Source organism: Lithobates pipiens, unplaced genomic scaffold (assembly GCF_037356315.1).
Source record: "Lithobates pipiens isolate NorthernLeopardFrog02 unplaced genomic scaffold, aLitPip1_a1.2 Scaffold_16, whole genome shotgun sequence".
Lineage (NCBI taxonomy): Eukaryota > Metazoa > Chordata > Amphibia > Anura > Ranidae > Lithobates > Lithobates pipiens.
The window spans coordinates 167,344,755-167,371,268 of NW_027507748.1; the positions used below are offsets into that span (position 1 = coordinate 167,344,755).

At 40.8% G+C, this 26,514-nt stretch overlaps 1 protein-coding gene across 1 annotated transcript in view; it reads left to right on the top strand.

Annotated features, from left to right (window-relative positions):
- The window catches only part of PDK3 (pyruvate dehydrogenase kinase 3), a 137,664-nt gene extending 112,208 nt beyond the window's left edge, over positions 1 to 25,456 (top strand). The window contains exons 8-11 of the mRNA XM_077480768.1: positions 5,583 to 5,684; positions 10,969 to 11,079; positions 15,881 to 15,994; positions 24,965 to 25,456. Coding sequence (XP_077336894.1) covers positions 5,583 to 5,684; positions 10,969 to 11,079; positions 15,881 to 15,994; positions 24,965 to 25,105 — 468 coding nt within the window. The 3' untranslated portion in view covers positions 25,106 to 25,456. The remainder of the gene's footprint in view (positions 1 to 5,582; positions 5,685 to 10,968; positions 11,080 to 15,880; positions 15,995 to 24,964) is intronic.
- The last annotated feature ends 1,058 nt before the right edge of the window (positions 25,457 to 26,514 follow it).

Here is a 26,514-nt window from a genome sequence, read left to right on the forward strand (position 1 = left end):
TGATATATTGTGGTGCCGTCTTATATGCAGTCCTTGAGCAACCATTTTATTAATAATTGGGCATTTAAATAGCTACTTTATTCTAATGTTAAGCTTATTACCTTATTATTTTACTTTTATAATTAGTATTCCCGGGCATACAAAGTAGTAATTTTGACTCAATGTCGTCTTAAGTCTTCTTGGTGCATGGTGCTTTAATTATTCTGGTGCCAAAAAAAGCACACAGGAACAGAACTCCACGACTGGCCCAAAAACAGCAAATATCTGACTGCTGATACCCATCCAGATGATCTGATATGAAAATTCATGGTTTTGCGCACCTCCTAGATAGAAAATATGGAATTAAAGTGGTTGTAAACCCTCGCGTATTCTCATCACATGCCTGAAGAAAGGGGTCCTGTGTGGCTTCCTGAATAAAAACCATTTGGACGAAATTGATGATCCTTGGTGTGCTGGCGAATATCTACTTACCGTGCATGTTCTAGTATCCAGTTGGCGGTCGCTACAGCACCCAGTACCTTAAGAGCTCATTTCAGGAACATGTGTTATGGGAATATGGACTGTGGGCTTACCACAGAGAAGATGAAGGAACATCTGCTCCCTGATTGATGAATGAGGAGATCAGACAACAGGCGGGGAAGCAGGTAACCAAACACAAGCTGTTCTTGGTTATCTCCTGTAGATGGTAGGGGAGACATCAGATCTAATAGACCCCTGATGGCTCTGTAAAGAGTACCGTATATACTCGAGTATAGGCCGACCCGAGTATAAGCCGAGGCCCCCAATTTACCCCCAAAAAACTGGGAAACCTATTGACTCGTGTATAAGCCGAGGGTGAGATATGCCTGTCCATCCCTGTGTGTGTGTGTCCATCCATCCATCCATCCCTGTGTGTGTGTGTGTCCATCCATCCCTGTGTGTGTGTGTGTGTCCATCCATCCATCCCTGTGTGTGTGTGTGTGTCCATCCATCCATCCATCCCTGTGTGTGTGTGTGTCCATCCATCCATCCATCCCTGTGTGTGTGTCCATCCATCCATCCCTGTGTGTGTGTGTGTCCATCCATGTGTGTGTGTGTGTGTGTGTGTGTGTGTGTGTGTGTGTGTGTGTGTGTGTGTGGCCTTGTGTGTCCAGCCTACCTGTGTCCCGAGCCTCCGTCCGGTCCCGAGCCTCCGTCCGGTCCCGTCCCGTCCCGAGCCTCCGTCCGGTCCCGTCCCGTCCCGAGCCTCCGTCCGGTCCCGTCCCGTCCCGAGACTCCGTCCGGTCCCGTCCCGTCCCGAGACTCCGTCCCGTCCCGTCCCGAGCCGAGCCTCCGCCCGGTCCCGTCCCAGGATCACCGCTCTTCGTCGGCGCCCATTCCCCTGTTCAAATGCCGCGCCTCCCTGTCTGTGATAGGCGGAACACAATTTCCCAGCAGTCTGTGTTCCGCCTATCACGGACATCCTCTTATCCTCGTCCGTAGTATGAGGATGAGCGGATGTCCGTGATAGGCGGAACACAGACTGCTGGGAAATTGTGTTCCGCCTATCACAGACAGGGAGGCGCGGCTTTTGAAAGTTAGAATGGCCGCTGTCTGTCTGCTCGACACGCTGTTCGGGCAGACAGACGGCGATGACTCGAGTATAAGCCGAGGGGGGCACTTTCAGCCTCAAAAAAGAGGCTGAAAATCTCGGCTTATACTCGAGTATATACGGTACCTGTCACCTGCCCAAAGCTATTACAAGGGGGCTTGTTCGTCCCCTTGCGATAGCAGTAAAGTTAAATGAAAAAGAAAAATGTAAAAGTGTAAAAAAAAAATAAATTGCATAAATATAACCCCCTACATATACGCAAATGCAAACATGAGCATAGGTCCAGCACGCAAATGTAAAGGTATCACAGTGAACCTCAGAGTCAGAGCAATAATTATAGGGTCCTAATTAACTCTAAACTCATACTCAAAGCCTCATCTATGGGAATTTTAGGTACTATACTTTGTCGCCATTTCACAGGCGCAATTTTAAATCTTGACATGTTTGGAATCTGTTTAGTTGATGCAACGTCATCTTTAAAATTTTACAAAAAAATTTGTATTGTTTTTTTGTTTGTGTGCACTAAAATTCATTTAAGTGTATTTTTTCCTGAAAAATTGCGTTTTATAAATGGCTGCACAAATATCGTGCAAAATAAAAAATTGCAACAGCCGCCAGTTTTTTTTCTCTGGGGACCCTGCTTTCCCAAAAATCTATAATGTTTGGGGTATTAAGTAATTTTCTTCTTCAAAAATGCTGATTTTAACATGTATGTAAAAAATAAAAAAATTGCCTTTACGCTAGTTTAATTTCTCCGTAGTACTAGTGTCCTTGGGGGGATGAAGTGAATTAACTTTTTTAACTTGTCCATCATTGGGTCATCGTATTATTTAATCATTGCGCACACGTACACTGTTAATCTTCAGAAATGGTTAGGACTGTCTGCACAGATTGATCTTTTGTACCTGTATATGCGTAAATCTAGGTCTATGCAGTTTACTGTATATGTACATGTACGTAACAGTACACTAAGGCAGGGGTAGGCAACATTAAAGTGGTGGAGGGAGAAGTCAAAGATCACCGGGCACATTGTCACCTCCTCACACCTAATTTAAATCCTCACACCTGATTTAATTACCATACTACCGTGTCACAATCGTGTGCATTACACGGCACTTATGGGTTTAAAGCAGGTGGGGAGGGTGCAACATATCACCTCTTCACCACCTGTCGAACACATTTGGATAAGCTTTCAGAGGTGCAGCAGTGCCTGTGAATGGGCCCTTGGCTGCATTAGGCAGCGGCACCCTTATGGGCTATCCACACGTAAAGTTGGGGAGTTGGGGGGGGGGTGGTGGTAAAACCCTGTGGTTGAGTCACCGTTTTACAGTCCCAAATCCCTACCCCTTTAGCTGCAGCAGTCAAAGGCGTGCACATGCGACAGCAGGAATTAAGCCCCCTGTTGCTTTTGGTGGGTGCTACCGCCTGGCAAGCACAACCCATTCAAATAAATGGGACCACTCTGCAGGTGTGCCGCAACCGCATGCTTCTGCAGGGTCCAAAAGAGTTAGGCTGCATTCACACCTGAGCGTAGCGTTTTCATTCGTTTTTTGCAGCGTTTTTTACCGCGATTCGCGGCGGTCTTTACCGCGTTTTCTTACCGCGAGTTGCCGTGATTTTGTGCAGGGCAAAAGGTCACCAATGTGAACCATCTCCATTGAGAATAATATCATTTTTCCCCTCTAGGGTTTTGTAGCTTCAGGCTTCAAGCTACAAAACGCTCAGGTGTGAATGGGGTCTTAAAGCAGTTGGTGAGAAAGCAACACAACGCTGCCTGCTTTAACCCCATGTTTGCTCTACTGCACAAGGTTGCAGGGCACTTGTAGAGTGGTCTCATTTGCTTGAATGGGTCATGCTTGGCAGGTGCTACACCCACCAACCATGACAGCCCTATACTATTATGCCCAGTGTATTGCTTCACACTGACCTGAAAATCTCTTCTTTCCTGCTTCTGGCACCACTCTTGAGACCGCTATCCAGGATTAGAGGTGGAGTGCAGATGGTATTACTCTGCGTGGGACAGGAGCCAGCACTACAGAGGAGGCATCGGCTTATGTGGCTCTTGGTCCCTAATACAGCTCCAACTTTACAAGTAGTCCCTCTGCATTGCACTCTGTCTGTTGCTCTGGCATGGGGGATCAGCGAGCCCAGACCAGGATCTACCAGTCACCTGTCTGCGATCTACTGGTAGATTGTGATCTACAGGTTGCTGGCCCCCATACTATGGGGTCTACTTATAAATGTTTTCACACAAAGTCACGCAACTTTAACCCAGGATTCACACATTAAATTGAATTTGAAAAATGTGTGAGTCTTGGGTGAAAGCAATTATAAACAGACCCCTTATATATGTTATGTCCTGTATATTGAACTTATACAGTTGCAAAAAAAAGTATGTGAACCCTTTTGGAATGATATGGATTTCTGCACAAATTGGTCATAAAATGTGATCTGATCTTCATCTAAGTCACAATAGGCAATCACAGTCTGCTTAAACTAATAACACACAAAGAATTAAATGTTACCATGTTTTTATTGAACACACCATGTAAACATTAACAGTGCAGGTGGAAAAAGTATGCAAACTATTGGATTTTATAACTGGTTGAACCTCCTTTGGCAAGCAATAACTTCAACCTAACGTTTCCTGTAATTGCAGATCAGACGTGCACAATGGTCAGTAATTCTTGGCCATTCCTCTTTTCAGAACTGTTTCAGTTCAGCAATATTCTTGGGATGTCTGGTGTGAATCGCTTTCTTGAGGTCATGCCACAGCATCTCAATCGGGTTGAGGTCAGGACTCTGACTGGGCCACTCTAGAAGGTGTATTTTCTTCTGTTTAAGCCATTCTGTTGTTGATTTACTTCTATGCTTTGGGTCGTTGTCCTGTTGCAACACCCATCTTCTGTTGAGCTTCAGCTGGTGGACAGATGGCCTTAAGTTCTCCTGCAAAATGTCTTGATAAACTTGGGAATTCATTTTTCCTTCGATGATAGCAATCCATCCAGGCCCTGATGCAGCAAAGCAGCCCCAAACCATGGTGCTCCCACCACCATACTTCACAGTTGGGATGAGGTATTGATGTTGGTGTGCTGTCCCTCTTTTTCGCCACACATAGTGTTGTGTGTTTCTTCCAAACAACTCAACTTTGGTTTCATCTGTCCACAGAATATTTTGCTGTGGAACATCCAGGTGCTCTTTGTGCAAACTGTAAACATGCAGCAATGTTGTTTTTTTGGACAGCAGTGGCTTCCTCTGTGGTATCCTTACATGAAATCCATTCTTGTTTAGTGTTTTACGTATCATAGATTTGCTAACAGGGATGTTAGCATATGCCAGACACTTTTGTAAGTCTTTAGCTGACACTCTATAATTCTTCACCTCATTGAGCAGTCTGCACTGTGCTTTTGCAGTCATCTTTACAGGACACTCACTCCTAGGGAGAGTAGCTGCAGTGCTGAACTTTCTCCATTTATAGACAATTCGTCTTACCGTGAACTGATGAACAGCAAGGAGATACTTTTATAACCCTTTCCAGCTTTATGCAAGTCAACAATTCTTAATTCTTAATCGTAGGTCTTCTGAGAGCTCTTTTGTGCGAAACATCATTCACATTCTTGTGAAAAGCAAACCCAGAACTGGTGTGTTTTTTTTTATAGAGCAGGGCAGCTGTAACCAACACCTCCAATCTCATCTCATTGATTGGACTCTAGTTGGCTGACACCTCACTCCAATTAGCTCTCATTAGTCTAGGGGTTCACATACTTAATAATAACTTATATATAACTTAATAATAACCTAATAAAAACGTAATAATAAAGACATGGTAACATTTAATTCTTTGTGTGTTGTTAGTTTAAGCAGACTGTGATTGTCTATTGTTGTGACTGAAGATCAGATCACATTTTATCACCAATTTGTATTGTGTATAACTTTCTCTTTGTATGAACCAGTTATATGAGTTTGTATATACTGTATATATTGTTTAATATTTTACATTTGATTCCTGTAGAATTCAATGAGAGCAACAGTGGAGCAGCATGAAGGCAAGAAAGACATCCTGCCACCTATAAAGACCCTGGTCACCCTTGGAAAAGAGGACCTTTCCATAAAGGTGCATGCCTATAGAGACTGCAGCATTTTTGACAGCTTCTAATACGATTTTATGCATCATAGATTAATGCAGAACTAAAGGCAACCCCCCCCACACACACACACACACACACACATTTTGGATAGAGTAAGGGAGGGTTACAATACCTCACATTCTCACCTTTTTTGGGGGTTTTTTTGCCATGTTTTTCCCATTCCACTTCGCTTCCTCTTCCATATCCAAAACAGGAAGTGAGAGGAAATCCCCCTCCAAAGCGAGGAAATCCCTGGTTGTCACCAGTGAAACCAGAACTAGTGTCCCTATTGGAAGAATTTCTCTCTATGCTTGTTCCACTGACAGCTCAGAATGTGGAATTCTCTTTCACTTTCACTCTTACATTTACTTGCTAATGAAGACTTCATAATTAAACCACTTTTTTTTTCTTTACATACTATATTTTTGTTACAGTGATGTCATCACTGGTTCTCTGTACTTCTCTATGTAGTGCAGGCACATTGTGGCTGGTGTGAGAAGACAAGATACTGTATCTGAAAACATCATAGCACTCTGCCTCAGTACTCCTAAGAGCCTTCAGCCCTCTGTACACCTCCTAAGATCCCTCAGCATATCAAAATGGCTTCATAGGTTGATAGCAATATGTAGGGGGGCTTTCCTATGTAGACCTTATATGCACGAAGGCTGCCCCTGGTTGAAAGAGATGAAATCCAATGGATGGGATGGATGAGTCATGGGCAGTGAATGAATGAATGAATGAAATACTTATATAGCGCACAATGCGAACTGAATCGCCTCTAGGCGTTGTGGCGAGCTTTGATCATCTGCTAAAAGAGGAAGGTCTTGAGTTTTTTCCTAAAAGCCAGGTGATTTTCTTCCAGGCGGATGTTGATTGGTAGAGCATTCCATAGCCGAGGCCCTTGGACAGCGAATCTCCGATCACCCTTGGATTTATACCGGGCTTTGGGCACGAGGAGGAGGTTTTTGTTGGCTGATCGAAGACTGCGGTTTGGTGTGTAATGATTTATTTTCTCCATTAGGTATTGCGGAGCTTCTCTATGCACGCATTTGTGGGTGAGGCAAAGGGTCTTGAACGTGATCCGATTTTTTACGGTTAGCCAATGTAAGCTCCTCAGCGAAGGAGAGATGGATTCCCAGGGTTTTTTTCCTGTTATCAGCCTTGCCGCCGTGTTTTGGATCAGTTGTAATCGCGCAAGTTGATATTGTGGTAATCCTATGTAAAGCGAGTTTGCGTAGTCCAGTCGTGAATTAATGATTGTTCCAACTACCACTGCTTTGTCATTCTTTGGGATAAAAGGGATGAGTCTGCGAAGCATGCGCAGCAGATGGTGAGATCGACTGACTACAGATCCTATTTGCGCATCCATTGACATTTGTGCGTCTAAAATAACCCAGAGACTCTTCGCTTTGGTCTTTGGGGAGATAGTCTGCCCAAAGACGGTTGGTGGAGACCAGGAGGTTTTGGTTGCGGGCTTATGATTTGGGTGGAAGATAAGAAGCTCTGTCTTTGATTGGTTCAGCTGGAGGGAGTTGGTGGTCATCCAGTCCTCTATTGATTTGAGGCAGTTTTCAAGTTGTTGTTGGTGATCTTTTTTTCCATTGATCCGGAAATAAAGTTGCGTGTCGTCAGCGTAAGAGTGGAAGCAGAGATCTGAGCATCTGATGATTTGAAGGAGTGGGTGAATGTAAATGTTGAAGAGAACGGGTGACAACGGAGAGCCTTGAGGGACTCCGCAGGTGACTGCCCGAGTTTTGGAGAGGAATTTTCCTAGTTTCACTGTCTGTGACCGATTTCCTAGGAAGGACGCGAACCATTGGAGATCTATGTCTTGGACTCCGGCTACTTCTGTGAGGCGGACGAGTAGAGTATTGTGATCTACTGTATCAAACGCTGCACTTAGGTCTAGCAGTACGTGGAGACACGGCTCTCCGTCATCTGCTGCTTCGAGGGAGTCATCCCAAATCTTGAGGAGAGCTGTTTCTGTTCCATGACCCAGGCGGAAGCCTGATTGCAGCGGGTCCAGGAGTTTGTGAGTATCCAGGTGAAGTTGTAGCTGATGTACTACAGCTTTCTCCATGATCTTAGAAATGGTGTTGAGGCTTGTAATCGGCCTACGGTTGTTTGGATCCTGAGGGTCCAGGTTTGGTTTCTTGAGTAGAGGTTTGACGATGCCTTGTTTGAGGATGCTGGGAACAATCCCTTCGTGGAATGATCGGTTTATGAGGTGGGTTATGGTTGGAGCCACGATGTCGGAGCATTCTTTCAGTAGTTTTGTGGGGATGATGTCAATAGGTGAGGTACTGTCACGCAGTTTATTAATGATGTTTTTTGCGGTGTCTACGGTAATTGGGCAGTAACGCTGAGGAGGAAAGAATTAGATGATGCTGGATGCCCTCCAGTTAATAAGTGAGGTGGGCTCCATCTGACATCCTGCAGCTCCTAATGCACACTTTGAGAAGCTCACAAAATGGAGTGAAATCAGAGTAAGCCATTTCAGTCGAGGAGAGAAGTCTATACACCTGTACAAAAATGAATGTAAGGGGTTCAGCTTTAACTACTTCAGCCCCAGAAGGATTTGACCCCTTAATGACAGGCCATTTTTTGCGATACAACACTCGGTGGATTTAACTGACAATTGCGCAGTCATGCTACATTGTACCTAAACTAAATTAATGTAATTTTTTCACACAAATTGAGCTTTCTTTTGGTGGTATTTGATCACCTCTGCAGTTTTTATTTTTTGTGCTATAAACAAAAATGGAGCGACAATTTAAAGAAAAAAAAAAAACATGTTTTACTTTTTGCTATAATAAATATCCAAAAAAATAATTGTTCATCAGTTTAGGCCAATATGTATTCTTCTACATATTTTTGTTAAAAAAATTTCAATAAGTGTATATTGAATGGGTTGCGCAAAAGTTATAGCATCTACAAAATAGGGGATATATTTTGTGGCATTTTTATTATTCATTAATTTTTTACTAGTAATGGCGGTGATCAACGATTTTTAGCGGGACTGCGACATTGTGGTGGACAGATTGGACACTTTTTTGGGACCAGTGACATTTATACAGCGCTCCCGATCCAAGGCTCTGTGTGTCCATTCCCTCGGGCCCTCCCCCTCTGTCTCCTAATTGGCTCACTGTCAATGGCTCCCACTGCTGTCAAAGCCAATCAAGAGTGCGAGTCCCCGGAGAGCCTAGGCTCTTGTGGAAAATGCTTGATAGAGATGGCTATTAGTAAGTATTAGGAGGGCTGTGAGGGGCAGCTGCACACAGATTTTTTTTACCTTCATGCATAGAATAAATGGTAAAAAACCTTCTGCCTTTACAACCACTTTAAAGTGCATTTCCACTTTTGGAGTTATATTTTAGAAAACCTCACTATATGCTTGTAAATAAAAAAAGATTATTTATTAGATATTTGTAAGAAGATTTCTCAACAAGTTCAGTGTGATCTGTCCTAGAGGAAGGCTGAGGATTATCTCATTAACATTATCATCATCATCGTTATTTTTATTATTATTATTAAGAAACCTAAGATTCCACAAATCGAGGACAGGTGGATGATTGAAAGGTCTGCCCCCCACCCCATTCATAGATTGTGATTTATTCATAGAAGCTGTAGTAGAGATTTCTATGAACATAGGAGCTGGGCAGATAGGATGGGCAGAGTCGGGCACTCTTGATGAGAGCCTCTGACCGCCCTTTAGTTACACTAGAATATTTTGGCGGCAGAGGTTGACAAGAGGGTCATCCAAGGTGGAAGATTTCACCTAAACTAGGAATCAGCAGCATAAGGGACACACCACATTGATGGTAAGTAATGTCCCTTGTGCCGATTATTTTTTTTAAACTAAAATTAGGCTTTAAATATTTTTATACTATATTGTAGTATGTGACAAATATAGCCACTTAGTGACCGCCCCACATACATTTATTGTGGCAGGGTGGCTGCTCTGCGCTAGATCACGTATGTGATCAGAGCTTCCAGGTAGGGTTCCCCGGTTGTGCTGTAGTTTGTCACCAGCATAAGATGAGCAGCAGGTGGTCCCAGCCAATGCTTGATCACCAGGACCCACTGATCGGCTCCGTCATAAACAGAAGAGAGCTCTGTGTTGGTACACAGACAGGCGATCTTGATGTTTTCTTATTCCCTGCAAAGCAGAGAATCGCTTAGTAAAAGCAGCACATATTACACACATTACACATTGTTAGGCACACAGTTAACCCCTTGATTGATTAGTACAGTGACAGTGTATATTAGCCAGCGTCAGTGTCAGATTGTCCGCCACACTATCAGTCCCACTATAAGCGCTGATCACTGCCATTACTAGTAGAAATATTCTAGTACTGTATATACTATACTTTGTAGACACTATAACTCTCACACAAACCAAATATACACTTATTGGGATTTTTTTTACCAAAGACATGTAGCAGAATACATTTTGGCCTAAATTCATGGAAAAATTCATTTTTATTCGATATGTTTTATAGCAGAAAGTTAAAAACGTTTTTTTATTTCAAAACTTTCAGTCTTTTTTTTACGTTTATATAATAAAAAAAAAATAAAAAAAACTCTGTTGTGATCAAATACCACCAAAAGAAAGCTCTATTTATGTGAAAAAAATTGGCATAAATTAAATTTGCGTACAGTGTTACATGACTGCGCAATTGTCAGTTGAAGTAGCTCAGTGCTGAATAGCAAAAAATAGCCTGTCATGAAATCTTCCAAAGGGCAAGTGATTAATGTAGGTGTCATCCCAATTCATGTGAAAAAGTAGAAATACACTTTAAAGCTGAACCTCAGGAAATGCACAGTTGAAATACACATACTGTATGCATAATACATATACACTGCCTTACCTGCCAAAAGAATTGTAATTCTTTTTAGGCAATTAAATGATCCAGGCTCCTTTGCCAGGGAGCATATCCAAATCCATTACTTCCTGTGCGCTTAATCAGCCCAGTTTGGTCAAGGGCCAACCCCATCCTGTTGATTGGATAATTAGGGAGATGCAGCATACTGAGTGACACCGAAGGACTGCTCTTCCTTCTGCACCAAGACTTAGGACTTATGGGATCACAGTTACCTTCTTAAGCTTACAAAAAGAACTAAAAAGCTTAGATTAAATTGTGTTTTTTATATGCTTCTGTTGTTTACTTTTCATGAATTATTGGGGTAAAAAAATAGATTTTTGTACTGTCTGTTAGTATGAAAAAATATATATTATCTAAAATGTACTTACCATTTATCTTTCCACAGATTAGCGACCAGGGCGGAGGTGTGCCTTTGAGAAAAATAGACCGCCTGTTCAATTATATGTATTCTACAGCACCCAGGCCCAGTCTAGAGCCAAGCAGAGCTGCTCCATTGGTTCGTTTTAAATACTGTCTAGAGTGCCTTGAAAAAGTATTCATACCCCTTGACATTTTACAATTTTCTCATGTTTCACCCAAAAACGTCAATTTATTTTATGTGATAGACCAACACAAAGTGGTGCATACCGTATTTATCGGCGTATAACACGTGCCGGCGTATAACACGTGCCGGCGTATAACATGCACCCCACGTTTAGGAGGGAATTTTAAGGAAAAAAACTTACATTTAAATGCCCATCAATGCAGCCTTGTCAGTGTCATTTGCAGCCTTGTCATGCAGCCTGTCCATCATTGCAGCCTTGTCATTGCAGCCTTGTCATGCAGCCTGTCCGTCATTGCAGCCTTGTCATGCAGCCTGTCCGTCATTGCAGCCTTGTCATGCAGCCTGTCCGTCATTGCAGCCTTGTCATTGCAGCCTTGTCATGCAGCCTGTCCATCATTGCAGCCTTGTCATTGCAGCCTTGTCATGCAGCCTGTCCGTCATTGCAGCCTTGTCATGCAGCCTGTCCGTCATTGCAGCCTTGTCATGCAGCCTGTCCGTCATTGAAGCCTTGTCATTGCAGCCTTGTCATGCAGCCTGTCCATCATTGCAGCCTTGTCATTGCAACCTTGTCATGTAGCCTTGTCATGCAGCTTGTCCATCATTGCAGCCTTTTCATTGCAACCTTGTCATGCAGCTTGTCCATCATTGCAGCCTTGTCATTGCAGCCTTGTCAAGCAGTCTGTCCATCATTGCAGCCTTGTCATTGCAGCCTTGTCATGCAGCCTGTCCATCATTGCAGCCTTGTCATGCAGCCTGTCCATCATGCGGCCTGTCCGTCATTGCAGCCTTGTGCATCGTTGTCCCCTCAGTGATGTCAGCTTTTATTTTTAAAAATGGCGCCGCCGAGATGTCCTGTGTATCTAGGCGGCGCCCAGTAGTTCTCGGCGGCTTCCGGCCACCTTCAGCCGTACTCGGCGGCTTTTGGCCGCCTTCGGCCGTACTCTGCAGCTTTCGGCCACTCTCGCCGATTTTCGGCCGCCGAGAAGGGCCGAAAGCCGCAAGAATGGCCAAAGGCGGCTGAAAGCTGCCCAGAAATCGCAGAGGATCGACGTATAACACGCACCTGCGATTTTCCCCTGATTTTAAGGGAAAAAAGTGCATGTTATACGCCATTGAATATGGTAATTGTTAAGTTGGAGGATAATGATAAATGGTTTTCAGTATTTCTTACAAATACATATGTGAAAAGTGTGGTGTGCATTTGTATTCAGCACCCTTTTCTCTGCTACAACTAACTAACATCTAGTGGAACCAATTGCCTTCAGAAGTCACCTAATTAGTAAATAGAGTCTACCTGTGTGTAATTTAATCTCAGTATAAATAAAGCTGTTCTGCGAAGCCCTCAGAAGTTTGTTAGAGAACTTTAGTGAACAAACAGCATCATGAAGGTCAAGGAACACCAGACAGGTCAGGGATAAAGTTGTGGAAAAGTTTAAAGCAGGGTTAGGTTTTAAAAAAATATCCCAAGCTTTGAACATCTCACAGAGCACTGTTTAATCCATCATCCGAAAATGGAAAGAGTATGGCACAATCGTATACCTACCAAGACATGGCCAACCACCTAAACTGACAGGCCGGGCAAGGAGAGCATTCATCAGAGAAGCAGCCAAGAGACCCATGGGAACTCTGGAGGAGCTGCAGAGATCCACAGCTCAGGTGGGAGAATCTGTCTACAGAACAACTATTAGTCGTGCTCTCTACAAATCTGGCCTTTATGGAAGAGTGGCAAGAAAAAAGTCATTATTTAAAGAAAGCCATGAGAAGCCCTGTTTGCAGTTTGTGAGAAGCCATGTGGGGGACACAGCAAACATGTGAAAGAAGGGGCTCTGGTCAGATGAAACCAAAATTTTACTTTTTGGCTTGAAAGCAAAACGCTATGTGTGGCAGAAAACGAACTCTGCACATCACCCTGAACACACCATCCCCACCGTGAAACGTGGTGGCAGCATCATGTTATGGGGAGGCTTTTCTTCAGCAGGAACAGGGAATCTGGTCAGAGTTAATGGGAAGATGGAGGGAGCCAAATACAGAGCAATCTTAGAAGAAAACCTGGTAGAGTGCAAAAGACTTGAGACTGGGCGGTGGTTCACCTTCCAGCAGGACAATGACCCTAAACATACAGCCAGAGCTACAATGGAATGGTTTAGATCTGTGTTTCTCAACTCTAGTCCTGAAGGCGCCGCAACAGGTCATGTTTTCAGGCTTTTCATTATTTTGCACAGGTGATTTGATCAGTTCCACTGCCTTAGTAATTACCACAGCTGTGTCACCTGAGGGAAATCCTGAAAACATGGCCTGTTGGGGCGCCTTGAGGACTGGAGTTGAGAAACACTGGTTTAGATCAAAACATATTCATGCGATAGAATGGCTGAGTCAAAGTCCAGACCTAAATCCAATTGAGAATCTCTGGCAAGACTTAAAAAAAAAAAAAAAAGAATGTGTGGTGGGTGTGGTGCTGCTTGTTGGGATAATGTATGCCAATAATATGAAAATAAAAAATATAGATTGGAAATGCATGTAAATAAATAAGTAGCTCAGTGAGTACCTAGATGACCAGTCTTACAAATAGTAAACTGTGTAATCATATACAGTATATTGTACGGTACATATAATGTAAAATAAATGATGACCATGTGCAAATTGATATCCAGGATAACCATCAGGAAAAAATATTAAAAGTCACAGGTGCTCTTTAAAGTGGTTTAAACCATAAATTAAACCAATCGTATGCGGTAAAATTCATAAGCGTCAAAAACAACAATGATAAAACAATGAAAAAATTAGTTTATATATGAAATCAGATATAACACATAAATAAGTCTTTCTGTAGCTGATAAAGTGACTGGTGCTATTTAAAGGTGCTCAAAATCCGTGTATCATAAAATGAAATATAAATCCTCAAGGATGCTTTATTAATAAGTTCATCAATAGCTCATAAAGTGACAGGTTCTCTTTTTAAAGGGGCTCCAGTGTATTTTAAAGTTAGTACTTGATGCTGGTGTTTCAACTCTAACTTCTTTATTATAACAAATCCAGATCCTTTCGGATTTGTTATAATAAAGAAGTAATACAGTATTGCACTATGGGGTCTTGCCTTTACTATCTCCACATGTAAAAATGATGGGGCAAGAAAGCTAAAGGAAAGAGGAAAATTACATTGGCTGTGGATCTGAGGTCTGCTGGTTCAGCCATTGCGTGCTGTGAATGTTGGCTACCCCCTAGAGGAGGGAGCTCTCTGGTGAGTGAGAGACAAGAGGAGGATCATGACTTGCAGCTGTAATTGCAGTGAAAGGTGGTTCTACAAAGTAGTGCCTCAGGGGGGCTGAATACAAATGCACGCCACACTTTTCACATATTTATTTGTAAAACATTTTGAAAACCATAAATTATTTTCCTTCCACTTTGTGTTGGTCTATCACATAAAATCCCAATAAAATACATTTATGTTTTTGCTGTAACATGACAAAATGTAGAACATTTTTCAAGGGGTATGAATACTTTTTCAAGGCACTGTTTATGTATTAACCACTTAAGGACCAGGACTCGTTTTCAGATTTGGTGTTTAAATGTTTAAAACATTTTTTTTTGCTAGAAAATTACTTAGAACCCCCAAACATTTTATATTGTTTTTTTTTTCTAACACCCTAGAGAATAAAATGGCGGTCATTGAAATACTTTTTTTCACACTGTATTTGCGCAGCGGTCTTACAAGCGCACTTCTTTTGGAAAAAATGCACTTTTTTTAATAAAAAAAAATAAGACAACAGTAAAATTAGCCCAATTTTTTTTTATATTGTGAAAGATAATGGTACGCCGAGTAAATTGATATCCAGCATGTCATGCTTCAAAATTGCGCCCGCTCGTGGAATGGCGTCAAATTTTAGCCTCAAAAATCTCCATAAGCGACATTTAAAAAATTCTACAGGTTGCATTTTTTGCATTACAGAGGAGGTCTAGGGCTAGAATTATTGCTCTCGCTCTACCGATTGCGGAGATACCTCACATGTGTGGTTTGACCACCGTTTTCATATGTGGGCGCTACTCACGTATGCGCTCGCTTCTGTGCGCAAGCTCGTCGTGACGGGGTGTTTTTAAAAACCTTTTTTTTTTTTCTTATTTATTTTAATAAATATATATATTAAAAAAAAAAATGAATCACTTTTATTCCTATTACAAGGAATGTAAACATCCCTTGTAATAGAAAAAAGCATGACAGGTCCTCTTAAATATGAGATCTGGGGTCAAAAAGTCCTCAGATCTCATATTTGGACTAAAATGCAAAAAAAAAAAAAAAAATGACATTTAAAAAAAATATACCTTTAAGAGGTATGGGCGGAAGTGACGTTTTGACGTCGCTTCCGCCATCCTATGGTATAGAGACGAGTGGGGGCCATCTTAGCCTCTCTCATCTCCATACCCAGCTAGCAAAAGGACCCGATCGCCTCCGCCGCTACCGACGGCTCTGGTAAGCAGCGGAAGGTGCGGGAGGGCGGCGGGAGGGGGGGTGGCACCTCTCCCGCCGCCGATTTCGGTGATCTTGCGGTGAATCCGCTGCGGAGACAACCGTTATCGTACAGAAGACCGGCGCCTGAAGAGATGGATATCTCGGTTGTGGCAGCAGCTGCTGCCGCTACCGAGATATCCCTCTTTAAAAATAGGACGTACATCGTCGTGCACTGGTCATTAAGTGGTTAAACAGTTACAATGTATTTTGTTTTTATATGTAAAATAACAATCTTTCATCTTACTTTAGGCTGGTTTTGGGTATGGACTGCCTATATCTCGACTTTATGCCCGCTATTTCCAAGGAGACCTTAAACTCTATTCCATGGAAGGTGTTGGTACTGATGCAGTTATTTATTTAAAGGTATTTATGGGTTATTTTGTATTATTTCCGCTGTATTATAAGCCTTTTTTCATTTTGTGTTTGTTTTGGATAGAGTGGGGAAGGGTTTCAACTTCTGTACTTTTCTTTTGTTTTCAAAGACAATGAAAAGAGACAAAATATTCAAAGGTTTATAAACACCACTTTGTAAAAACAATAAAAATGTTCACAGAAAAAGCATGAAAGGTATATGCAGTATCAATCAACACTCTTCACTGAAACATCACATATTTACACTATTTACACCACCCACCAGTGGTCATACTAGTGGGTGGGTGTACCACACATACACACACACACGGCAAAATAAGTATTGAACATGTCACTATTTCTCAAGGTAAATGTATTTCTAAAGGTGCTATTGACATGAAATGTTCACCACATCGTTAACAACCCATGCAATCCATACATACAAAGAAACCAAAACAAATAAATTCTGAATTTACGTTATGTGTAATAAAATGGAATAACACAGGGAAAAAGTATTGAATACATGAAGAAAGGGAGGGGTAAAAAGGTATGGAAAGCCAAGACACCAGCTGAAATCTATGAGTAATTAGAAAGCAATCTTGCCCCTTGTCAGTGCAAATTAATATCAGCTGGTTTAGTCTCAACGATGGCCTATAAAACGGTGTCTCATCACCAAGGTGTCACACAAGAAACATCTCATGATGGGTAAAAGCAAAAAGCTCTCTTAAAGAGGAAGTAAACTCTCCCACTCTGCTGCTTCTGTTTATTTAGTCCATTATAATAAGTAATTATCAAACTATAGCCACTGTAATCCAGCCCAAATCGCATATTACTTACTGTTTAAAGGAACTTTAAAAACTTGTTTCCAGGGGTAAGGCAGCGCCATCTTAAGTATTGTTTTCTGACTCCACAGTAGAGTGTATTTCCGCCCTTACAGTGAGCACTTCCTGTACAGTTAGCCAAGCCTCCTTCTCAATCCAACGTTTCTATGGCAACTCTGATTCCCTGCTCATAGCTGACTTGTTTTATTTCATAGTATTTACTTGTGCTGATTATCTAGTGTTTGCCTAAGTCAGTCTTATCAGCTTCAGCTGATAAGACTGCAGTAATACTGTCCGATCACCAGGTTTACACTGCATGTGATGTCACATGGTCACATGGGGTGTAGTAGGAAGCTCTGAGTGATTATGCAGTCTCATGGGATTTCAGTGTTGTGCCGTAGGAAGTCCTGATAATATACAGACAAGCACATAGAGTGTGCTGTAAATCATGGGAGATATGGGCATGCTCAGTGACGTCATTCTTAAGAACAAAAAGGATTGCAACAATTTTAAGCAAGTAAGGAAATATCTACAAGCAGTGTTCATTCGGGTTTTTTTATGCTGATTTACATGGGACAAAGTTGTGGGGGAGAGTTTACAACTCTCCCCCACAACTGTGCAACCTTATTGTTGCAAAAGACCTGTGCAACCTTATTGTTGAAAAACACACTGATGGTATTGGTTACAGAAGGATTTCTAAACTTCTGAATGTTCCAGTGAGCACTGTTGGGGCCGTAATCCAGAAGTGGAAAGAACATAATTTCACCATAAACCGGCCATTTCCAGGTGCTCCTCGTGTAATTTCTGACAGAGGAAGGAAAAGAATTATCAGAAGTGTTGTCCAGAAAGACTTGGAATTAGCAAGTACAATTGTTTCAAAGAAAACAGTAGATAATTCACTTAACAGCCATGGCCTGTATGCACGCTCACCATACTCCATTGCTGAAGAAAAAGTGTTTTGAAGCTCATTTAAAGTTTGCTGCACAAAATTTAGACAAGCCTGTGAAATACTGAGAGAATATAGTCTGGTCAGATGAGACCAAAATTTAACTCTTTGGATGCAATAAAACACATAATGCTTGGAGGTCAAATGGCACTGCACATCACTCCAAAAACACCCCCATACCAACAGTGAAGTTTGGAGGATGGAACATCATGGTGTGGGGCTGTTTTTCAGCATACAGCACTACCAAACTTCATGTGATTGAAGGAAGGATGAATGGAGAAATGTATCAAAACATTCTGACAAATCTGCTGCCATCTACCAGGATGATGAAGATTAAATGGTGGTGGACATTTCAGCAAGACAATAATCCTAAACACACAGCCAAGGTGATTCTCAATTGGTTTCAAATAAAGAAAATAAAGCTGCTAGAATGGCCCAGCCAGTCACCTGAATTCAATCCAACAGAAAATCTATGGAAGAGGCCCATGGAAGCTTCAAGATTTGAAGTCTGTGTGCAAGAATGGGCCAAAATCGCACCTGAGCAATGCACATGACTAGTTTCTCCATACAGAAGGTGTCTTGAAGCTGTCATTACCACATTACCAACAAAGGATTTTGTACAGAGTATTAAATACATTCCAGTTAGTGTGTTCACTACTTTTTCCATGTGTCATTACATTTTATTCTTTGTATGTATGGGTTGTTACCGACATGTGGTGAAATATATTTACCCAGAAAAATGGTGACGTGTTCAATATTTATTTTACCCACTGTATGTGTATATATAACTCCATCTCCAAAATAGTTGGGACACTGTGTAAAATTTACATAAAAATGCAATGATTTGTAAATTGGAAATTTGTAAAAACCCATATTTTATTCACAATAGAAAACATACTGTATCTTTTGTTTAACCACTTCACCTAAACCCGAACGTCGGTACTTTGACGCTAATTACTGTTGTTATGGCAGCAGCTAGCTGCCGTAACCCTGGTATTTTTTTTATTTTTTATTTATTGTATTTTAGTGTAAATATGAGCTCTGAGGTCTTTTTCACTCCAGATCTCGTATTTAAGAGGTCCTGTCATGCTTTTTTTATATTACAAGGGATGTTTACATTCCTATGTAGTAGGAATAACAGTGCCCCAAAAATTTTTTTTAAAAGGACAGTGTCAAAATAAATAAGAAAAAAAAATATTTTCTTAAAGCGCCCTGTTCCGACGAGCTTGCGCGCAGAAGAGAACACATACATGAGTAGCGCCAGCATAAGAAAACTTTATTCAAACCACACTTGTGAGGTATTGCCGTGATCTTTAGAACAAGATCAATAATTCTAGCCCTAGACCTCCTCTGTAGCTCAAAACTGGTAACCTGTAAAAAATTTTAAATGTCGCCTATGGAGATTTTTGTAAGGGTAAAAGTTTGTCGCCATTCCACGAGTGGGCACAATTTTGAAGCGTGACATGTTGGGTTAAATTTACTCTGCGTAATATTATCTTTCACAATCTAAAAAAAAATCGGCTAACTTTACTGTTGTCTAATTTTTTTATTAAAATACGTGCAAATACGATGTAACAGAAAGTATTGCAACGACCGCCATTTTATTCTCTGTAAATGTGGATACTGAGGAGACCAGTTGCTGGAGTTTTGGGAGAGGAGTAATGTGCCTTTGTTTCCAGATATAGGATTCTAACTGCTCAACAGTCCTGGGTCTTCTTTTTTGTATTTTTCATTTCAAGGTATGCCAAATATTTTCAACAGGTGAAAGGTGTAGACTGCTGGCAAGCCAGTTAGTTACCTGGACTCTTCTATTATGAAGTCATGCTGTTGTCATAGATGTAGTATGCCTTTAGCACTTTCCTGCTGAAATATACAAGGTCTTCCCTGAAAAAGACATTGTCTGCATGGGAGCATATGCTGCTCTAAAATGGTGCTTTTTCAGATGTGCAAGCTGCCCATTCCATACACACTAATGCACCCCCATACTACCAGAGATGCAGGCTTTTGAATGGAGTGCTGATAAGCCAGAAGGCCCCTCTCCTCTTTAATCCAGAGGACACAGTTCCCATGGTTGCCAAAAAGAATGTCAAATTTCAATTTGTCTGACCACAGAACAGTTTTCCACTTTGCAACAGACCATTTTTAATGAGCTTTGACCCAGAGAAGATTGCAGTATTTTTGGATCATGCCCAGGTAGGGCTACTTGCATGTTAGAGCTTTAGCTTGTTTTTTTGGATGGTAGGGTGAACTGTGTTCACAGACAGTGATTTTAGAAGTATTTCTGAGCCCATGCAGTGATGTCTATTAGCCCTTGTACACACGATCGGAGATTCCAACAACCAAATCCGTCGGATTTTGTCCAAAACTGTTGTATACACACGGTCGGACGAAGTTGTCCGAAAATCCGATCATTCAGAACGTGATGACGTTATTTCGTTACGACGGGACTATGTTCAGGCTAGTAGCCAATAGCTTTGATGTAGGAATTTGATCTGAGCATGCGTGGCACTTTGTCCGATCGGAATTCTCTACACATGATCGGAGTATGTCCGATCGGAGCATTTTGTCGGAAAATATTTCCGGCAAGTTGGAAAATTTGGTCCGACGGATATTCCGACGGAAACAGTCCAATGCAGACCACACAGAGTCGGAATATCCGACAAAACGCTCCGATCGGACAAATTCCGTCGGAATCTCCGATCGTGTGTACAAGGGCTAACAGAATCATGCCTGCTTGTAATGCAGTGCCACCTGAGAGGCTGAAAATCAGGGCATCCATTATTGCATATCATCCTTGTCCCTTGCGCTCAAAAATTTCTCCAGATTCTCAGAATATTCTGTTGATATCATATACTGTAAATAATGATATAGTTAAAAGTCTTTGCAAGTTTACATCATAGGACATTATTCTGAAATCATTTTAGATGCAGCTTTTCACAGATTGGTAAACATCTGCCCATCTTTACTTCTGATGCCACATACACACGACTGGACTTTCCAGCAGACTAGGTCCGACTGTCTTTTTCGACTAAGTCTGTTAGTTTTGAACGTGATGACGTAAACGGGACTAAACAAGGAAGTTCAATAGCCAGTAGCCAATAGCTTCCCTTGCGTCGTATTTGGTCTGTCGGACCAGCACACAGACGAATGGTTTCCTGATTTTAATCCGTTGGAATTGAGTCCATCGGATAGATTTGAAACATGTTCTATTTCTAGGTCCGTCTGATATTTTTTTTTTTTAAATGATTGGACTAGCCCACACACGATCGGATTGTACGACAGACTAATGCCTTCGGACCTAGTCTGCCGGAAAGTCCGGTCGTGTGTATGCGACATGAGAAGCACTGACTCTCTAGAATGCTCTTTTTATACCCAATCATTGTTACTGACCTGTTGCCAATTAGCCTAACTAGTTGCAAAATGTTCTTCCAGCTCTTGTCAATATCACTTATTTTGCCAGCTTATCATTACCCTGTCCCAACTTTTTTGAGAAAGTTTAAACATTTGATATATTTTCTATTTTCTAATATAAATAAAATATGGGTTTATTAGATTTGTAAATCATTGCATTCTGTTTAATGTAGATTTTATACAGTGTCACAACTTTTTTGGAATTGGGGTTATGTGTGTGTGAGCGTGTGTGTATGTATGTGTATATATACACAGTTGTGCTCAAAAGTTTACATACCCTCTCAGAATTTATGATTTCTTGGGCATTTTTTAGACTATGAATGATAACACAAAAACTTTTCTTCCACTCATACTCTTTTTAAATCGTAATCACAACAGAAACTAGCCAAATTACCCTGATCAAGAGTTTACATGCCCCAGTTCTTAATACCGTGTATTGCCCCCTTTAACATCAATGACAGCTTGATGTCTTTTGTTATATTTGAAGATGAGGCTCTTTATCTTATCAGATGATAAAGCTGCCCATTCCTCTTGGCAAAAAGCCTCCAGTTCCTGTAAATTCTTGGGCTGTCTTGCATGAACTGCACGTTTGAGATCCCCCCAGAGTGTCTTAATGATATTGATGTAAGTAGACTAAGATGGCCACTCCAGAACCTTAATTTTATTCTGCCGTAGCCAATGACAGATCGACTTGGCCTTGTGTTTTGGATCATTGTCATGTTAGAATGTCCAAGTACATCCCACACGCAGCTTCCTGGCTGAAGAATGCAAATGTTCCTCCAATATTTTTTGATAACATACTGCATTCATCTTGCCATTAATTTTGGCCACATTTCCTGTGCCTTTGTTGCTCACCCACCCTCAAAATATCAGCGACCCACCTCCATTTCTTGGTAGAGGGCTGCAGAGACTTTGGACTATGGAACAGAACCTGTTCGTTAAGTGAGGAGAACCGTATACAGTATTTGCAAATGTCTGCAACTAAAACCTCTTGTTTTTAAATGCAAATTGTTAAAAAAATTGCTGGCTATTTCTAATTTGGGATTTTCACGGCACCACTGTTGGTCACATACCTTTCTACACTGGCTGTGCAGAACAGATTGATAAATGCAGGTTTTTATTGTCATGTGTGTCACTAAGACAAAAAGCAATGAGAAATTCAAAAGTGTTGATGAAACATGCCTAGAGTTGTCACTAGAGCAAGAAATTAAGAAGGTTTGTCCAATTGGGGCAAAGTGTTCACATGATAATATTAACATGGAATTTCCTGTTTACTTAGCAGAGATTTGCTCTCCTTTCCTGTTGCTTCTCTAGGAAATAAAATTTCCTGTTGCGTCTAGAAAATATTAGTAACCATTCTCTAAAAGTCTGAATTTCTCAAGCCACAACGAATGGCCAGCAAATGGTGTACACCACTTAGGAAAATATTTACTATGGCCCGTTTTACAAGGGCATCAGTTTGTGTAAGAGCAGTGTGAGCAGCAAACATTTACAAAGCATTAGAAGGGTTTTCAGCAAGCTTTGTTAAAGTTTTTAAAGTACCATTCAGCCCCAGTAGTCTTGTCTTGGCCTAAACTGTGATTCTGTGCTTGGACACCCCAGTGATTAGAACTAAAAGGAAGTGTGCGTGTTTTGTTAATATTTTCGAGATTCAGTCATCTTTCTTTAATACATTTATAAACTATCATTTTAAAGTGTTTATTTTTAGTTGGGTTAATATAATAAAATATTGTGTACATGGGTTTACAATGGAAGCTGCATCTGCAACAGAATGGTTTTACTGCTATGCTGTAAAAAGCATGCATATTCAGGTCTATTGAAGAATGAACTCATCCCTTGCCAGCTCTTTCAGACACATACATAAGTTCAGTTGCATTTTTTCATCATGTGTGCATTTAGGCAGACCAGTAGACATGTGAAATTTGTTTTGTTCTGAATTAGTTTTTTTCGACAAAATTCAACAAATTCGGAAATATTCAAATTAACAAAAACCTTTTTCACAAATTTTTCCAAAAATTCGAAAGAGAATCCAAAATTTGAAAATTCGAAAGCATGAAAATTCAAAAATCCGAAAGTAAGAATGAAAATCCAAAAATTTGAAAGAACGAAAACCTGAATGAAAATTTGAAAACCCGAAAATTAGAAAATCCTAAATAATAAATAACTAATTAATAACTATTACTAACTATTCAATTATAGGTATTGGAGTTTCCTTTCAAACTTGGCTGTTAGTGAACATAACAAATTTATCCGAAGTTACAAATTACCCGAAATAACGATTGCTGCATCTGATCAAATGGAACTTAACTAATTAATAATAATTAATAATAAAAACTTTATTATTAATTTGTTACGTTCCATTCATTTAGATGTGGCATTCGCTATTTTGGATAATTCGTAACTTCGGATAATTCATTATTCATTACGTTCACTAGCAGCCAAATTTGAAAGGAAATTCCAATACCTATAATTTAATAGTTAGCTACTATTAGTTAATTTGTTTGTTATTAGGATTTTTGTTGTTATTTTCAGATTTTCAAATTTTCTGATATTCAAATTGTGGATTTTTACTAATTATCGAAAAATAACTAACACTGCATCTAAACCAATGGAACGTAAGAAATTCAAAGTTTTATAAAGTTACGCATTTATTTAAAATACTAAATTTCGATCATAATGAGTGACCCGAAAAAACTAAAAAAAAAATGCATTTTTTGGCAGTGCACATTTCTACAGATCAGTACCTGCAAGTCTCAACATAAAATGAAAATTAAATTAAATTAACCACTTCCAGCCCAAGGACGTCATATGATGTCTTTAAATTTGAGTGGGGATATCTGAATGATGCCTGCAGCTGCAGGCATCATTCAGATATCATCTTTTACAGCTGGCGATTCTGTGCACCGTAAAAACAATCATAGCTTGATCATTCTTACAGGTGGCCGGACATCCCCCCTCCCTCCACCCTCCGGTGCTTCTCTGGGCTCGCCCGTGGGATTGGCAAGCCGGAGAAAGAATCCACTGCCGGATGTATATCATAGAGATTTACAGTGACCAGATGGTCCCCAGTCATCTTTATGACCTTCGGAGGCCGTCAAAAGTAAACAAAGCTGACAAAAGAAAAGAATGGAAAGAAAGATTGTTCATTTTTTTTTATCTCAATCTTTCCAGCCTTGAGGAGCGATGTGGGGTCTCATGGACCCCACATCTCTCCATAAAGAGGACCTGCCACACACCATTCCTATTACAAGGGATGTTTACATTCCTTGTAATAGGAATAAAAGTAAAAAAAAAACTTTTTTAAGAGAAAGTGTAAAAATAAAAAAAATAAAGTAAAATAAATATAACATAAAATAAACCAAAAAAAGACATTTAAAGCACCCCCCGTCCCCACGTACTTGCGCACAGAAGCAAACGCACACATAAGTCCCTCCTGCATACATAAACAGTGTTCAAATGAAACATGTGAGGTATCGCCGCGTGCGTTAGAGCAAGAGCAACGAATGCCATTTTATTCCCTAGGGTCTCTGCTAAAAAAAACATATATAATGTTTGAGGGTTTTGAGTAATTTTCTAGCAAAAAAATGATGATTTTTACATGTAGGAGAGGAGTGCCAGAATATGCTCGGTATGGAAGATGTTAAATGGAATTTTTTTTGGGTAGCATTCTGCTTTAGCTTGCAGGGCACTTAGTATATGTATGAAATTTACAGTATGCGTCCCTGGGAGGAAGGCACGTGTCACCAACATTTTTACAAGTAGCGGTAATTGAGTAAGTAGCTTTACAATTTTCTTTTGCTCTAGGCTGTGTCCGGGGAGTCATTCGAGAGACTGCCGGTCTTTAACAAGTCAGCATGGCGACACTACAAAACGGCAGCAGAAGCGGATGATTGGAGCAATCCAAGCAGAGAGCCACGGGATGCTTCCAAGTACAAGGCTAATTAACGGACAGCCTTCAGGGTTTCTCGCAAAATGGCATTTTTTCTTCCTGTTTATTGAACGTGTGGCCTGCTAATGCAGAGTATTACTGAGTGTATACTGGTCAGTAGCATTACCCGAGTGACAAAAAAAAAGGCATTCAGGTTTATCTGTTAAAGTAAACAGGGATTAGAATGGTTCACTTAATTATATTTTATAAAATGATGTAGCAAAACGGGTTACTGCTGGTCCTATTAGGTTTCTGCAATGCACATGTAATCTATTGCAATACGAGCTTGTTTGTTATACAGATTACATGTAAAATAATTTTTTTTGGAGTAAAACACTCCAATAAAATTTCACATTGTAGTGAAGAAAGATGATCTTTGGTATATTTATACAGACCACTGTAATATGTATTCATTAAGAGTGTGTTGCCTTTAAACGGTGTGTGTGGTTCTGCAGCATAGTCTGCTGCTTTATAAGGGAAAAATCACTCCACTTTGACCTCTTTTTGCATGTATGTGGCTGCTTTTTTTTTCATTTCTTTTTTCTAATGGTCCTCCAATCCGCTGTATTGTTGTATTTTAAGTGAAATGAAACCACCTGTTTTTAAGCACTTTTAGCAGGTAATTTAATCACTTACAGAGTATGCAGATTTTCCATCCTTTAAACCTTGCCTACGTTCCTGTTTAATCTGGTGCCATGAACGCTGGCTGCCCCAGGTTTCCTGTTATTAGGGTGGCTCTTTTCTCTTTGCAGTAGAAACACACAGCCCCATAACCAAGGATAGCAAAGCACTTCTCTGCTCCTCCCCTTTCACTTCTCCAAGCCAGCGTTGCCAGCCTACCAGATTGAAATTTATGGGCACGACACCCAAAAGTTACTGGCACAGCCAAGTTGTTACCGGTATTTCCACAAGTTATAAAATTACACCTTTTAACAAATTTCAGTATTTAGGCTACAAACAAGTACAATATGCAAATAGCAATATGATTTAAGGTGGATATCAAGGCAAAAAATATCCTTCTTCTTTTATTTTCAATATAGTAAGTAAGTAGCTCAAGGACAGGACTCAGGAGGGCAGGCACACACACACGAAATTGACAGTTCACACTTGTGTGAATCCACTGCGGGTTCCTGCATCGCACCCGACTTGCACAGCAGTTCACACTGGCATATACGAAATGCCGGGAGTGTCAATACGTTGTTAATGACACTTGCATTTCAGCTCGCATATCGTACTGCAAACTGACAGTTCGGACATGAATGGGATCACATGGAAAACCCATTCTGGTGTGGACCAAAAAAAGGGTCCTGTGCGAGTTTGGTCTGAATGTGATGCGATATCAGCCATACTATCTGTGTGGCTGAAATCACATCGCATGTGGTTTGCACTGCAGTGCGGTGCGAATCACATGCGATCTCACAGAGCG